Source organism: Mus musculus, chromosome 1, assembly GCF_000001635.26.
Source record: "Mus musculus strain C57BL/6J chromosome 1, GRCm38.p6 C57BL/6J".
Lineage (NCBI taxonomy): Eukaryota > Metazoa > Chordata > Mammalia > Rodentia > Muridae > Mus > Mus musculus.
The window spans coordinates 118586290-118602103 of NC_000067.6; the positions used below are offsets into that span (position 1 = coordinate 118586290).

Below are 15814 nucleotides of genomic sequence, written 5' to 3' on the forward strand. Positions count from 1 at the left end.
TTTTATTTTTGTTGTTAGAGTTGGCATTCTGTTCTTGTGGCTGTCTTCTTTTTGGTTTGTTGAATGATTACTTTCTTGGTTGTTCTAGGGCGTGATTTCCGTCCTTGTATTGCTTCTTTTCTGTTATTATCCTTTGAAGGGCTGGATTCGTGGAAAGATATTGTGTGAACTTGGTTTTGTCGTGGAATACTTTGGTTTCTCCATCTATGGTAATTGAGAGTTTGGCCGGGTATAGTAGCCTGGGCTGGCATTTGTGTTCTCTTAGTGTCTGTATAACATCTGTCCAGGCTCTTCTGGCTTTCATAGTCTCTGGTGAAAAGTCTGGTGTAATTCTGATAGGCCTTCCTTTATATGTTACTTGACCTTTCTCCCTTACTGCTTTTAATATTCTATCTTTATTTAGTGCATTTGTTGTTCTGATTATTATGTGTCGGGAGGAATTTCTTTTCTGGTCCAGTCTATTTGGAGTTCTGTAGGCTTCTTGTATGATCATGGGCATCTCTTTTTTTATGTTTGGGAAGTTTTCTTCTATTATTTTGTTGAAGATATTAGCTGGCCCTTTAAGTTGAAAATCTTCATTCTCATCAATTCCTATTATCCGTAGGTTTGGTCTTCTCATTGTGTCCTGGATTACCTGGATGTTTTGAGTTAGGATCCTTTTGCATTTTGTATTTTCTTTGACTGTTGTGTCGATGTTCTCTATGGAATCTTCTGCACCTGAGATTCTCTCTTCCATTTCTTGTATTCTGTTGCTGATGCTCGCATCTATGGTTCCAGATCTCTTTCCTAGGGTTTCTATCTCCAGCGTTGCCTCGCTTTGGGTTTTCTTTATTGTGTCTACTTCCCCTTTTAGCTCTAGTATGGTTTTGTTCATTTCCATCACCTGTTTGGCTGTGTTTTCCTGCTTTTCTTTAAGAGCCTGTAACTCTTTAGCAGTGCTCTCCTGTAAATCTTTAAGTGACTTATGAAAGTCCTTCTTGATGTCCTCTATCATCATCATGAGAAATGTTTTTAAGTCTGGGTCTAGATTTTCGGTTGTGTTGGGGTGCCCAGGACTAGGTGGGGTGGGAGTGCTGCGTTCTGATGATGGTGAGTGGTCTTGATTTCTGTTAGTAGGATTCTTACGTTTGCCTTTCGCCATCTGGTAATCTCTGAAGCTAGCTGTTTTAGTTGTCACTGTTAAGAGCTTGTTCTTCAGGTGACTCTGTTAGCCTCTATGAGCAGACCTGGAGGGTAGCACTCTCCTTAGTTTCAGTGGGCAGAGTATTCTCTGCAGGCAAGCTCTCTTCTTGCAAGGCAGGTACCCAGATATCTGGTGTTCGAACCAGACTCCTGGCAGAAGTTGTGTTCCACTCACTAGAGGTCTTAGGATCACGTGTGGAATCCTGTGTGGGCCCTTGCGGGTGTCAGGCGACTCAGCTGGCAAGGTAGCCGGGGCTCGAGTGGAGTGGAAGGGGTTTGTGCCCCAGATCAAGCCCGGGTAGCCTGCTTCCCTATGTACCGCAGTCTCAAGTTCCACGCGATTGGATTGGGGTAGGCGCTGTGTTCCACTCACCAGAGGTCTTAGGGTCCCGTGGGGAGTCCCGTGTGGGCCCTTGCGGGTGTTGGGCAAGACTCTGCTGTCAAGGTAGCCCGGGGCTCGAGTCTCGAGTCGAGCGGAAGGGACTTGTGCCCCAGATCAGGCCCGGGTAGCCTGCTTCCCTATGTACCGCAGTCTCAAGTTCCGCGTGATTGGATTGGGGCAGGCACTGTGATCCACTCACCAGAGGTCTTAGGGTCCCGTGGGGAGTCCCGTGTGGACCCTTGCGGGTGTTGGGCAAGACTCTGCTGGCAAGGTAGCCCGGGGCTCGAGTCTCGAGTCGAGCGGAAGGGACTTGTGCCCCAGATCAGGCCCGGGTAGCCTGCTTCCCTATGTACCGCAGTCTCAAGTTCCGCGCGATTGGATTGGGGCAGGCACTGTGGTCCACTCACCAGAGGTCTTAGGGTCCCGTGGGGAGTCCCGTGTGGACCCTTGCGGGTGTTGGGCAAGACTCTGCTGGCAAGGTAGCCCGGGGCTCGAGTCTCGAGTCGAGCGGAAGGGACTTGTGCCCCAGATCAGGCCCGGGTAGCCTGCTTCCCTATGTACCGCAGTCTCAAGTTCCGCGCGATTGGATTGGGGCAGGCACTGTGATCCACTCACCAGAGGTCTTAGGGTCCCGTGGGGAGTCCCGTGTGGACCCTTGCGGGTGTTGGGCAAGACTCTGCTGGCAAGGTAGCCCGGGGCTCGAGTCTCGAGTCGAGCGGAAGGCAGATGTTTATTTTTAAATTTTTAAACTAATTTATTCAATTGTGTGTGTGTGCGCGCATGCATGCGCATGTGTGGACACATACACACAGAGATCAGAGGACAATTTGCAAGAGTCACTTTTTGCCTGTGAGTTTTGGGGATTAAATTCAGGTCATTGAATTCAGTGGCAAGCGCCTTTCCCACTAAACCTTCTTGCCTGCCCAGAGGGTACTTTTTTTTTATTACGTATTTTCCTCAATTACATTTCCAATGCTATCCCAAAAGTCCCCCATACCCTTCCCCCCACTTCCCTACCCACCCATTCCCATTTTTCTGGCCCTGGCGTTCCCCTGTACTGGGGCATATAAAGTTTGCAAGTCCAATGGGCCTCCCTTTCCAGTGATGGCCAACTAGGCCATCTTTTGATACATATGCAGCTAGAGTCAAGAGCTCAGGGGTACTGGTTAGTTCATAATGTTGTTCCACCTATAGGGTTGCAGATCCCGTTAGCTCCTTGGGTACTTTCTCTAGCTCCTCCATTGGGAACCCTGTGATCCATCCAATAGCTGACTGTGAGCATCCACTTCTGTGTTTGCTAGGCCCCAGAGGGTACATTTTTTAAAGGCCTTATTGTGTGCTGCCTTTCAGGAAATTTTATTTGGTTCACCCTGAGCCTGTGTTAGAGTTAATGTTAGCAGGGCAAATGACAGGTTCCAAAACTGTATTAATAGTTGTAAAACCAAGCCTTCATTCTGGGATATTTGAAAGTCAAAGAAGGCTTTGAAGCATGCCTGGGCCGTGACTATTCCTGATTCTCCGTAGCTCATATTGGTGGAAGTGGGTACAGATGAGGAAGGTCTACTGTGGGTGGCCTATGTGAAGCAGGCCACCAACACAGAATCAAAGGAACAACTGGGATGAAGCATCATAAGTAGGGTCCACTTTCCACATTGGTTTTGCATGGCCCAGCAGAAACAGCTAGAGCACAGGGCTGGGAGGTGTTCCGAGAAGCTAGCACAGTGAGAGGTCATAGGCCAGACCCAGGGTCACAGTGGTGGCGACTGATGGCAGCAGGAAGCGGGGACGCAGGCAGCAGTGAATGCTGCCTGCCCCGGAATTGCTTTCTCACTCTTGGGATTAAAGATGGGGCTTAGGGATAAGTAAAGATAGTGAATGGTAACAAAGGGCCCACACCATCTGTTCTTCAAAGTACTGTCTGTGGAGGCAGTTACACTTGGCTGGGCTCCGGGGGGCGATGGGATGATGTCATGCGGAGGGCAGGTGCTTTATGTGTGAGTTTGCACAGTGCACAGTTGAGTGACAAGGAATCAGGATGTGCTTCTTGGCTCTGTTTGCAGTAAACTCTGCTCTCTTCTTGAGATTAGGCGTCTGTTTGAAATGGCTTTCCTCCAGACACATGACTGAAGAGCTTGAAGCCTGTTGTATGGGTGACCTCATCACCCAGAAGGTCAGGAACAAACACGGTTCTCCAGCTGACCTCAGAGAGCTCACAGCTTGGCAGACCTGTCCATGAAAGGATCAGGTGCTTTGGGCTCATCCCTGTGCTTGTTTTACATAAGAATGACTCAGGAACCCAAGCTTCAGGAAGTCTAGAAAGGACAGGGACTGACCATGAACTAGATGTTCCATCTTCACTTGATCTGCTGTATGGGGCTCATTCTAGAGAAACCCATGCCAGCCTCTCCAGATGCTGGGTCCTGAAGATGTCACCATGCATCAGTGCCTGCTCTCTTGGAGTTGACTGTCCAGCAAGCCCATGTTGAGTAGACTTGTGGTCCATGTAGAGGGGCTCTTGCATGCTGTGGGCCACTATTAAGTGACATTTCTTTTCCTCTCACACCTAGCATTCCATTCGAGCTCTGGCACTGAGAGTTTTACGGGAAATTCTGAGAAACCAGCCAGCAAGATTCAAAAACTATGCAGAACTGACGATCATGAAGACTCTGGAAGCCCACAAAGACTCCCACAAGGAGGTGAGCTAGCCCTGGTGGCCAAGTGCCAACAGAACTGGGTGGAAGAATGCAGGACCCAAAATGAAATTTCATGCTTATGAGTCTTTTCCTTTTAACTTGGTCTGGGTTGTTTGAGTAAAATTCCTACTGCTGACATTAGAGCTGAGAAACCACACACCTAAAATGCTCACAAAATCCACCTGCGGTTCCCAGGTCCCAGCACCTCTGCAGTCACTGGCCAGTAGCTTGCTGACATGTTGAACCTCTGTGGCTCCCTACTCTGGAGAGGTTAGGGGTGTACAGAATGTAAGGAGCTGTCCTCAAAACGTGACTCCAGGGTTGGAGACATGGTTTACTTACTTAGTGAAGTCCCTGCTATGAAAGCATGAAGACCTAATTGATTTCCAGAACCCACATTAAAAAGCCAGTGACAACTGTACTAGATAGGAAGAAACAAGCATATCCATAGGATTGCTAGCCTACTGAGCAAACCGAGCAAATGAGACCCTATCTCAAAGGGAGGGAGGGAGGGGGAGAGAGGGAGGGAGGGAGGAGAGAGAGAGAGAGAGAGAGAGAAAGAGAGAGAAAGAGAGAGAGAGAGGGAAGGACAGGGAGGGCAGGAAAGAAGAAGGAAGGATGGATGGACAAGATGGGAGTAGGGGAAAAGGAAAAAAATAAGAGGAAAAAGATGGACAGCTGCAGAGCAGTGGCACCAGAGATTGACCAGCATGCATGCACATATGCATGAACAAGTCTAGTAACAGCAGGTACTCTGGAAACCAGATGGTAGATTTAGAACTGCAGCAAACTCAAGATAGCAAGTGGGTATGACCTCACTGAGCCATGGCCACTTGTGTGATGTGCTTATGGATAAGGGCTTATGAGTAGAGCAGTTCTTCCATCTACAGAGAATGACACCCTAAGGGTAGTGTTTCTCCTGGCCATGGTTTTGGCTGCTTGGGCAGTTACTGCTTTGACCTCCTCAGATTGTCATTGGAGGAAGGGACTCTGTTTCTCCCCGCTAGATTCATACAGCACAGAGCACATAGACTCTAGGACCATTTCCAACGAGTGACTGGGTCTCTAAAATCTGGCCTGGTGGCATGATGGTGACACTCATGTTTGAACAGAAGGCTTTCCACTTACAGCAACTCCTTGAACATGTGAAGACCAGACAGGCTAAATATAATCAACTTCATTGTTCCTAGATAGGGAAGGAAGGACCAAAAAAAGCCTGCCCAGTAGTTCATAGCAGCGTAGGTATGGACTAGGTCTTGGGTCTCTTGTGGGACAAGCTATCTTGCACCAACTTTGTTTTTTAAATAACGTGTCCTTAGTGAGAGTCAATGATGAAATATTGAAGTGAAATTGGTACTGTTTTATATCTAGGATTCAGGTATGTCCAACAAGCAGTTTGAACCTCAGGGTGGCCATAAATGAAATCCAACACACTAGATAGCTAGCTAGCTCGCGCTCTCTCTCTCTCTCTCTCTCTCTCTCTCTCTCCCTCCCTCCCTCCCTCCCTCCCTTTCTCCCTCCCCTCCCCCTTTTCCCTCTCCCCTCCCCCTTTTCCCTCTCCCTCTCTCCCTCCCCCTTTCCCCTCCCTCTCCCCCCTCCGTCTCCTTTTCCCTCTCCCTCTCCTCTCCCCTTCTTGTTCTCCCTCTCCCCCTCTCCTCCCCTACCTCTGTCTGTGTGTGTATGTGTCTATGTATCTTTCTCTGTGTCTCTTATTCTCTGTGATTTTTGTTATTATACTTTGTCTTATGTATGCACATATGTATGTGTGCACAATGGGGGATAGAAGACAGTTTACTGGAAATCAGTTCTTTCCTTCCATCATGTAGAATCCAGTAGTCAGACCAGTCTCAGACCAGCAAGCTTCAGCAAGCTTCACCTTTACCTCTGGACTCCCACTTTAAAAACAAAAAATTCAATTGTGTAGCTCTCAAGTATGCATTTTGTAGATAACAGAATTAAATATGGAAATGTCAGAAGGTTAGACATACCTGACAAAATACAAGCTTGGCATGAGATTAAAATGAAGGAAGGAGGCCAGAGAGATGCCTCTATGTCAGAGAACCGGCTGCTTATCCACAAGACTCAGCCTGGATTCCCAGCACCAGTACAGCAGCTCACAACCATCTGTCATTCCTGTCCTAGGGGATCTCACATCCTCTTTTGACCTCTGAGGGCACTAGGCATGGCATGGTGCACATACGTATGTGCAGACAAAATACCACACACACAGTTTTTATTATTGTGAAATTTCTAGTTAGCTAAGCTAAGGTGATATTTGAGCACTTACTGTCCAGCTGGAACCTGTCTGTGTAAGCTGGGCATCCCAATAGTAAAAACCTTTACAGTGTACTCTTAAATATAATTTAAAGTTTACTACTTTTTTTCTTGAATAATACTTTAGAAAATATGAGATTCTCTTATATAGCCCAGGAAAAGAGTGAAAAAGTCTCCTGCTTCACATATTTCTCAGTACTCTGTCAGCATGGGAGTCTTGTAACCAGAGGTCCCGTACTATCATCACAGTGACCTGAGGATGCCAACGGGACACAGTGTTCTGAGGTGCTGTGTTGGCAGGCCCTCTGCTTTGCATGTCTGGGCTCACCTTGACTATGCCCTTGCCGCTTCCTCCTGCAACCTCTGGCTGTCACATGGTCAGGAGCAGCTCTGGCCCCTGTACATTTAGATTTGGAGTTTGAAAATTCTTCAAGTCTTTCTTTCGTGTGTGTGTGTGTGTGTGTGTGTGTGTGTGTGTGTGTGTGTGTGTGTGTACTTATGTATGTGTATTTGTACGTGTGTATGTGTGCATGTGGAGGCAAGAAGTCACCCTTGGATGTTCTTCAAGTATTGTTCCTCTTTTATTTTGAGACAGAATCTCACCAGAACACCAGCCATCTTCCCTGACTGACTCTGACTTCTAGAAACCCGACATTTGGAAACTGAAATACATCTTAAAAGTTTCTAGAGGACCAAAGAATCAGTGGACCCTCACTGCATGAGGACCTCAGTGAAGCAGGGTTAATCACATGCGTGTGCTCCCAGTGCCCCTATGGCAAGACTGGAGACAGAGACAGGAGAATCTCTGTAAGCTCACAAGCCAGTGAGGTTATCTTACACAACCGCAAAGTATAGGAGAAACCCTGGTGCAAACAAGGTAGGAGACAGGAATGAGGCCTGAAAGTTGCCCTCTTGAGTTCCTCAGGTTCACTGTGACACACACGGGCAGGAATTCACACACACACACACACACACACACACACACACACACACACACACATATATACCTACAAATACACATCTGGGTGTGTAGGGTAGGCAGAGGGTGGGGGGGAGAGAAATAGTTTAAGGGGGCAGTGCTGGGGAGATGGCTCAGCAGTTAAAAACTTTCTCAGCATCCACACAACCATGAGTAGTTCCAGTTGCAGAAGTGGCCTCCCCTGGCTTTCTGAGAGCACTGCATGCATATGGCGCATGCAGGCAAAACACTCATGTGCGGAAAAAAATTTAAGAGTTTTAAAAAGCTATTATTCAAAATTGGAAAGGTGGGACTGGTGGCAAGATGGCTGGTTTCCTTATCCATGAGCCAAAGTCAGCTGTTGTAAATTCTTTCCAAAAGAGCAGTGCACGCAGAACATGTTTCTGACCCATTGAAAACGTTGCCCGCGGGCAGTAACAGTCCACAGATGGCAAACTGCAGAGACTGACAGGTAGCCTTAGACCCCAGCCAAAAGCTTTGTTTTTGAAAGCTGGTATTTGTCATCATAGACATAGTCCTTTCATAGTTCCAATCTGAGGAAGTGAGTCTGCCAGGACCTCACTGTCTGTTTAGTAGATAATGTTGCATTTCACATCTGTAGCACTCATGAAGTTTCTGTGTGTTGTGTTGGGTTTTCATTCAGCAAACATCTTAAAGGGCTAAGCTTGATATCGTGGCCTTTGTGATAACTTCATTCATGTGAACTCTCTTCTTCTTTTACATCTTTACACTGAGAGAGTTAGGGCTGATAGAGAATCTCTCCTTTGATCAGAGAACTGGCAGCAGGGCATGCGTCTGAGGCTGTGTGAGGTATGAGAAGACTGGAAACCAGAGTCTCAGTAGAGCCCGCTGTTCCCTCCTTCCCCCAGGGTCCACTCACATACAGCCCACATATACAGGGCTGTTTGTGAGTGCAGGTATAAACTTGGCAGTTTCTATATATAGCCAGGTAGGCTTTGTCTCCCAAGGGCCAGCCCCAGCTCTAGTTCTGGAAGCTGGAACTGGCCAATCATTTTATTTTATTTTGTTGGGGGTGGGGGTGGGGGGGTTCACATTAGTCAGTGTTTGATTCTATTTACATACTTACAGAGTAAAATGTTGGCTAGGCAGAGTGGTTCATACATGCAATCCCAGTTGCCAGGAGTTGGGGATCACTTGAGCCCCAAAATTCAAGGCCAGCCTAGGCAAAATAACATGACCCTGCTTCTTTAAAAAGTATATACGGGACCAAGGCTCTCCCTACAGTCTGCCAGCTTCGGGTTAGTATCCTGGACTCACGTGGAGGAAGGAGAGAACTAACTTGTCCTTGGACTTCCACACATCATGGCACCATGGCATGTGCCCACAAGAGAGGGCAGAGAGACAAGAAATTAAAAAAAATAGTCATGTCACAGTAATGCCACCAAACATTTCTAGTTGCAAACCATAAATGTTGGTGTCTAGGACATCAGAATCCAGTTTTAGATGGCATGACTTATTTGAGGAAATTGATTTCTTAGCTAATTAATAACTTTTTTCTCTAGAGGTTTTGTTTTTAACTCTTTTCCAGTTAAATTTTATATTTTATGACTTCAAGGAGTCAGAGAAGCAAAATGAGACAGACCAAAGTTGCTTGACAACAGAAAGGGGAGCTTCCTGGTACTGGCTGTCTGGCCACCCTGAGCAGTAGGGTATGTGTGATCAGTCCTTGGAACAGATAACTGTGGTCAGAGTAAGCTTGTTCCTGATAAGGTATCCTCTTCAGGTGCCAATTAAAATTCCCAGCCGGCCCTGTCTCCACAGCCTGTGTTCAGGAATGACCCTCTGCACCCTCCTGGCAGCAGAGCAACCCAGGAACCTACAAGTCATTACACCTCTGTGGACCTTGCTTTCTTCTTATCTGGTCGCCCCAGGCTACCAGAGTAGAGGGTTATCTGTGTGTCTTCTAGTTCCAGGATAATAGCCTCAATATTATGTGGCTACTGAGTAACAAACCTAAATCCTCACACATGCTAAAGCTCTAGTTTCCCTGGGCCCAATCTTAGGATTTGACCAGAAGCCCTGTTTCCTTTGGAAATTCTTGCTTTTTTAATAAACAGACAAAATCAGAAGCCTAGATAGCATCATTGTGTGGTTCCTAGTTGTTGAGACAGCAACTGCTAGGATACAGACTCCTCTAATGACTGTTTTGTCACTGACGTGAGCCAGGTGGGAGGAGGACAGGACAGCCTTCAAGTCTGTAGTGTGTGAGTTCATTACAGCAAAGATCACTGTATGGTTCCTAGCAAGGAGCACTAAGAACTGCTGGAAATATCAGGGTAGACAGCCAGGACAGCAAGGTGAACAGGAGAGAGAAAACTGGCTGAGAGCCGGTGCAACAGGGAGTGGGATGGGCGGGTATAGAAGGTACCCAGGCTGAAGCCCACTGCAGGGGAATGCAGGGGCTCACCAAGTCAGGGAGCCAGTGCAGTTGCCATCCTAGTGGGCCAAGCCCAGTGTCCTTCCTGTGGATGGTACTACCGCTCCCGCTGCTGCTGTTGAAGGGCAGAATAAGTCTGTACTGGTAAGCTGACCCCTGAGAGCCATGCCACCTGCCCCTTAGCTGACTCCTGGCCTTAAGCAGCTCTGGAAGGCAGCTGCTTTGGATGGCAGAGCTTTACCTTGGAGGCAGGAGATAGATTTGCACAGTGCTCACAGGCTATGCTGGACATGTCTCTGAGGCTTCCTGATGTCTAGGGGTGTTACAGGTGTCCTTCCCTGTGGTATCCATATTGGTGAGGTGAGGTGGCTATGTCCCCTTTACCTTCTCCTGTTGAAGAAAGTATGCTAACTTAAAATAGAAGAAAAGTTATTACATTTATTTACTTACTTTGTGTATGACACACAACACAATAAAGTAAATGTAATTTAACTGCATTTCATTGACTAGATCTAAGAGGCCATTTAAATTCAACTTTAAAAAAAAAACCTCTATATAAATTATTGTAAAAATGACTTGTATCCCTGGGGTGCTGCCTGCTTTCAGTCTGTTGTGTGTGTGCGTTCTGTGGCTAGGCCAGCATCAGCATTGGACTGGAAAGCACTGTGATTTTTTTTTTAGAGATGGACAGTGGACTTAGGAATGCGAGATTACTCCATAGCTCAGCCCCTCTATAGGGTTGGGCCTATATCTGCCACTCCCCACCCCACCACCCTCCTAGAGCCCCTCCCACTCCTCACCATTTGCCCCTGCCATCCCCAATCTACCCAATGAGTAGGTCAGTCTCTTGTGTGGGTGGGGGGTGGGGTGGGGGGTGGCATGCATGCGGCAGTGACTCCACAGAGCTCGGAGGACCATGTAGGAAACAGTTCTCTCTCCCAAGTGGATACCAGGGAGTAAGCACGGGCCCTCAAGCTTGACAGTAAGCCCACTCACTGGTCAGGAGTGCACAGCTCTTGTGCTTCCCTTCTGAGGAGTTTTGAAGCCCCTCTCTGTAGGTGGGCTTTTTTTTTTTCAGAGAAAAATGCTTATCAGGTTCAGATGAGTGATAAGATTTTATAAACCAAAACAACTCTCCATCCAGTTCTTCTTATAATTTTCCTGATGGGAACAACAACCACAGACATGAGAAGAGTTTACCTCAGCATCTGCTGACTGAGGGAACAGAACCAGGCCAGAGCAGCCTCGGGAGCCAGAGCTTTCCTAGTCTCTCCCATTTCTACTCTAAGTCCTAGCTCCTGGCTGTGCTGTTTTGGGACATTACTCTTCCATTATAGTTTGTTGTTGCTGATTATTATTATAGACAAGGTTTCTCTGTGTACCCTTGCTGACCTGGAATTCCCTGTTGTAGAGCAGGCTAGCCTGAAACTCAGAAAAATTTGCCTGCCTCTGCCTCTAGGAGTGCTGGGATTAAAGACATATGTGACCACACCCAGCTCCCTTGTTATTCTACTGGACACCAAGACTCCTTGTCTTCTGTATTTGTTGACACCTTTCTGGCAAGTTCCAGAAGGTGGCATCAGCATGTCTTTAGCTTCCAAATAATCCAGGAGCTAAGCTTCAGGTGCCTGGGAGGTGCTCTTGGGTTCTAGCCATCATTGTTTTTGGATGCCTGCAGTTTGTTCTTTCTTTCTTTTTTCTTTTTTTTTTTTTTTTTTTTGTAATGTATCCAGTTCTGCTGCATCTGAGACAGAGCCAAATCAAACTTGGTGTACTCCAAACACGCAGTCCAAATGTCAAGAACTCCTATGCCCTAAAATTAAGAAACCTAATCTTTATGCAAACACTCATCAGTATTTTGAGTCATGATCACATTTCCTTAAGAAGCTGGGTGTGCAGGAGGATCAAGAGATCAAGACCAGCGTGGGCCACAGAGCTTGCTCCTCATTGCACAAACATCTGTGAAACAACTACATGTGTCAGTTACCTTTTTCTAGCTAAACACTTCCATCCTTAACAGTGAAAAGAAAGTTTCTGTGTTTCTAACCAGACAGAAGCCAAATCAGAATATAGATGGAGTCTGTCCACTGAGAAGTCAGCTGTAACCCTAATGGGGGGACTCTATATGTCTCCCCCACTTTTAAAACACCTACAGCACCAACAGCCTCTTTGTCTACTGAGAAACTACCTTCCTTTCCTTCTGCTGCCTGTGTTTGCTTTTGCTCTCTGTTTGCTTACATTATAACCTTGCTTCTTATGTTACAGAGAACACAGGGCAGAACCTAAAGTTTACCCTAATACAGGCAGCCTGCCAAAGCCAGGGTTTGGCATATGGAGGGAAGTCAGAACACTCCTTCTTTGCCAACCCAGTGTCTGTCCTGGCGAGCTTTCTGTCACCCTGGGGGAAAGAGAGGCCTTCAACTGCTCATCCTCGTGTGCAGTCCCTGGCAGTTGATGTCCAGTTTCCAGAAGCCCAGTGTACCCTGTTGTTGAAGTGCTTCGTGCCCACACCTTCTAAAATCCCTGGATGTCCCAAGATGCTGGAGCGAGATTCCCTTCAGCAGAGCTGAAAGGGTGTGCTCCCAGCATCTCACAGCACAGTTGAACCTGCTCAGGGGGACGGGAGCATGGGACGTCTTCTCACTGTGAGATGCCTGAGGATGTGGCTTCTCTTGAGGCTAACTGGCAGAGGCTGGGGCCTGACTCTGTCTTCAAGTCTGTTTGTTCTACTCTGCCCCTGGTGAGATCTTCAGTTCTAGTTGCCACACATCAGTGCACTTAGATCAGCCACATCTAAGTCTAAATCACTGTCTCTGGGCTGGTGATGTAACTGATGGCTGAGCGCTTCTTGGGCATGTATGAAGGCCCAGGTTCAGTCCTCCAAACCAGCACTACAGCAACAACAAAGACAACACCGTGGCTGCAGTCAGTCCCACATCGTTCCCTCCAGTGCTCCATGGCAGCTGGGCATGGTGCATTTTTGAAACACTGAACTAGTGTCTTCACAGCAGCCTTGCTGCTGGGCCAAGTTGAAAAGAAAGGCCAGTTTCCCACCACAGGCCTTGCTGTGTGCACATCTAGCCCAGCTCTCCCCAGCAAGCTCTTGCACTATAGCCTTAAAGCAACCCATGGGTAGAGAAGGAAACTGAGGGATGATGGGAACCCTCCCCCTTCCCCCTTTTCAGACAACTGGTTGCTAGGGAAATAACCTGAGACTAATCTTTTTCCAAAGAACTAATTTATTGTGCTTTGGTATATAGCCTAAGATGTATTTCCTTGTTATATAGTTCGTGTGTGTGTGTGTGTGTGTGTGTGTGTGTGTGTGTGTGTGTGTGTGTGTTTTATATGTTGGTGGCATGTGTGCCACGATACACTTGTAGTAGAGATCAAAGGACAGCTTTGAGGAGTCAGTTCTTGCCCTCCACTGGATTGAATTCGGGTCATTATTCTTAGCAGTTGGCTCTTTTAACCACCTGATCCATCTTACCCTCCCACTCCTCAAGTTTTTCATGGCTTAGGTTAATTGTGTCTTGCTTCTTCCTCGTGTTCTGGGATCTCTGCTCTCCAGAACACAGCAACTCCAGATTCATTCTTTTAGATGTGTGTTGGTTACTTTTCTCAATGCTTTGACGGTGCACCTGTCAAAAACAACTTACGGAAGAAGGGGTTTATCTCAGCTAACAGTTTGGGGGTACAGTCCACATGGCAGGGAAAGCATGGTGACAGGAGAATGGGGCAGCTGGTCACACTGCATCTGCTGTCAGAAATCAGACAGGTGAATGCTGGTGTCACAGGGCCCCAGGGTCCTAATCTTTCAGGGCAGACATTCTCTATTGTGATAATAATCACCTGAGAGTGGTCCCCCTCTCAGACAGCGCCCCTGGGGAAGCCTGAGAAGCCACGTTGCTAAGGAGATCTGAAGGTGGTGAGTGCGACTGTGCACCTGTAAGTACGTAGTGGGGAACATGTTTGGAGATCACCCTGTCAAGGGTTTGGCCCAGACCTCCAAGCCCATACTACCTTGATCCACACTACAACTCAGGTTGCTCTTCATTTTTCTTAAAGTGTTGCAGGAAGTGTATCGTTGTATTTATCTTCTGGAGCAGGAAAGGAGTGCGCATTTGGTTCTTTTCAAAACTCTTGAAGCAGGCAGCACTCACTCTGCGGTCTTCTGTTTCAGGTGGTGAGAGCGGCCGAGGAAGCTGCATCCACGCTAGCCAGCTCAATCCACCCAGAGCAGTGCATCAAAGTGCTGTGTCCAATCATCCAGACAGCCGACTACCCCATCAACCTGGCTGCTATCAAGATGCAGACAAAGGTGGTGGAGAGGATCACCAAGGAGTCCTTGCTGCAGCTCCTCGTCGACATCATCCCCGGCCTGCTGCAGGTATGCATCCTGTGAGGCCCCACTCAGGCTGCTCAACACAAAGTGGCACCAGAGTGAAAGCCACAGCAATGGTGCTCTCCTTGGAACCTTCATCTTTTTTATTTAAAAGGTGGTTTGTTAGCTTTTGGGTTTTGGCTTGGTTTTTTTTGAGACAGGGTTTCTCTGTGTAGCCCTGGCTGTCCTGGAACTCACTGTGTAGACCAGGCTGGCCTCGACCCACCTTCTCTCCTGAGTGCTGGCATTAATGGTGTGAGCTACCACCACAGGCTTGTTAGCATATTGTAACCTTTTTATACATATGTATTTCATCATATTTTCTTCTCCTGTTCTTCTCCTGAGTTTCCCCTTCCACACCCCTCTTCCACTTTCATGTTTGTTTGTTTGTTTGTTTCTAATTTATTTTTTGCTAGCTTGTTTTTAAAAACCCAGGCTTTGTACAATGTTTTATAGCTGGTGCTTGTTTTAATATATTAACAAGAACACACACTACTAGTGACTACACTAGAAATCCATTTATATTTCTTGACAACCTGGTGAGTTTCATAAGGGTTGTTTACGAAGTGTGGGTGAGGGGTTATTTACAGGAAAACGAGCACCTTGCCAGTTGCTGGACCACTGAAGAAAATGCCTCTCTCTTTCCCAGCAACAATTAACTGCGTGTAGATACTTGGATTGAGGGGTCAGTGGCCTTGAGTTCCCTTCTCTTACCCTGTGATACGATGTTGACGGCTCATTCTTGCACACTTACTACATCGTCTTAGCTTACTTGCTCCTGTGTGTAGCAGAAGCTAACCAATAGCCCATGTCAGAAGGAATGAATCTTCTGGCAGTGTAAACATATGTTGTTCATTGCTTCCATAAACACTTGTGGCATCTTGTGGATGCCCTGGGCCAAGGGGGCCAATGGAGAGTGCCCCATGCATTCCTTGCTCTCCTGTGTCTGTGTTTGCTGGGGCTCTCCTACACAAGAGGCAGTATGGAGGGCAGGCCCTGCTGCTCCAGGTGCTTCTCAGCTTGCTATGACACATGGTAGGGCCACATAGAAGCTGCAGGCAACAGGGTCCTATGCTATGTCTGCTATGTCACATAGAGAAGAGCCACCAGTGAAGAAAGGTAGAGAAACTAGCTTCCCATTTCATGCATGCAGCTGTTTGCTGTTTGCTAGCATTTGTTTGGACTTCCTGTTAAAGACTAGATTATCCCACACAGAGGGAAAGACAGTCACACAGTTCCCAGTGCTATCTGTATAGTTTGTGTGTGTGTGTGTGTCCATCCGTCTGTCCGGCATGTTTGTTGGTCAGAGAACTTGGACTCCATTTTTCCCTTACACCTTGTGAGTCCTGGTTATTACTTCTGGGTTATCAAGCTTGGTGGTCCATGTCTTTGCCTGCTGAACCTTCTCCCCAGCCTTCTCTTTCCTTTTAAGCATTTCTGCTCAAGCAGATTGTTCCACCACCAGGAGGAATCTGGACTAGGCTCCCCAGGGATCTTCTCTTCCCATTCCTCCTCCCTTTTGCCA

The 15814-nt window shown here is 47.3% G+C and overlaps 1 protein-coding gene across 50 annotated transcripts in view; it reads left to right on the forward strand.

Annotated features, from left to right (window-relative positions):
• Clasp1 (CLIP associating protein 1) overlaps nucleotides 1-15814 on the forward strand; it is a 220405-nt gene that overhangs the window by 197232 nt on the left and 7359 nt on the right. For all 50 annotated transcript variants that reach the window (NM_001359328.1, NM_001359331.1, NM_001359335.1 and 47 more), the window contains 2 exons: nucleotides 4132-4260; nucleotides 14089-14295. In NM_001359328.1, coding sequence (NP_001346257.1) covers nucleotides 4132-4260; nucleotides 14089-14295 — 336 coding nt within the window. The remainder of the gene's footprint in view (nucleotides 1-4131; nucleotides 4261-14088; nucleotides 14296-15814) is intronic.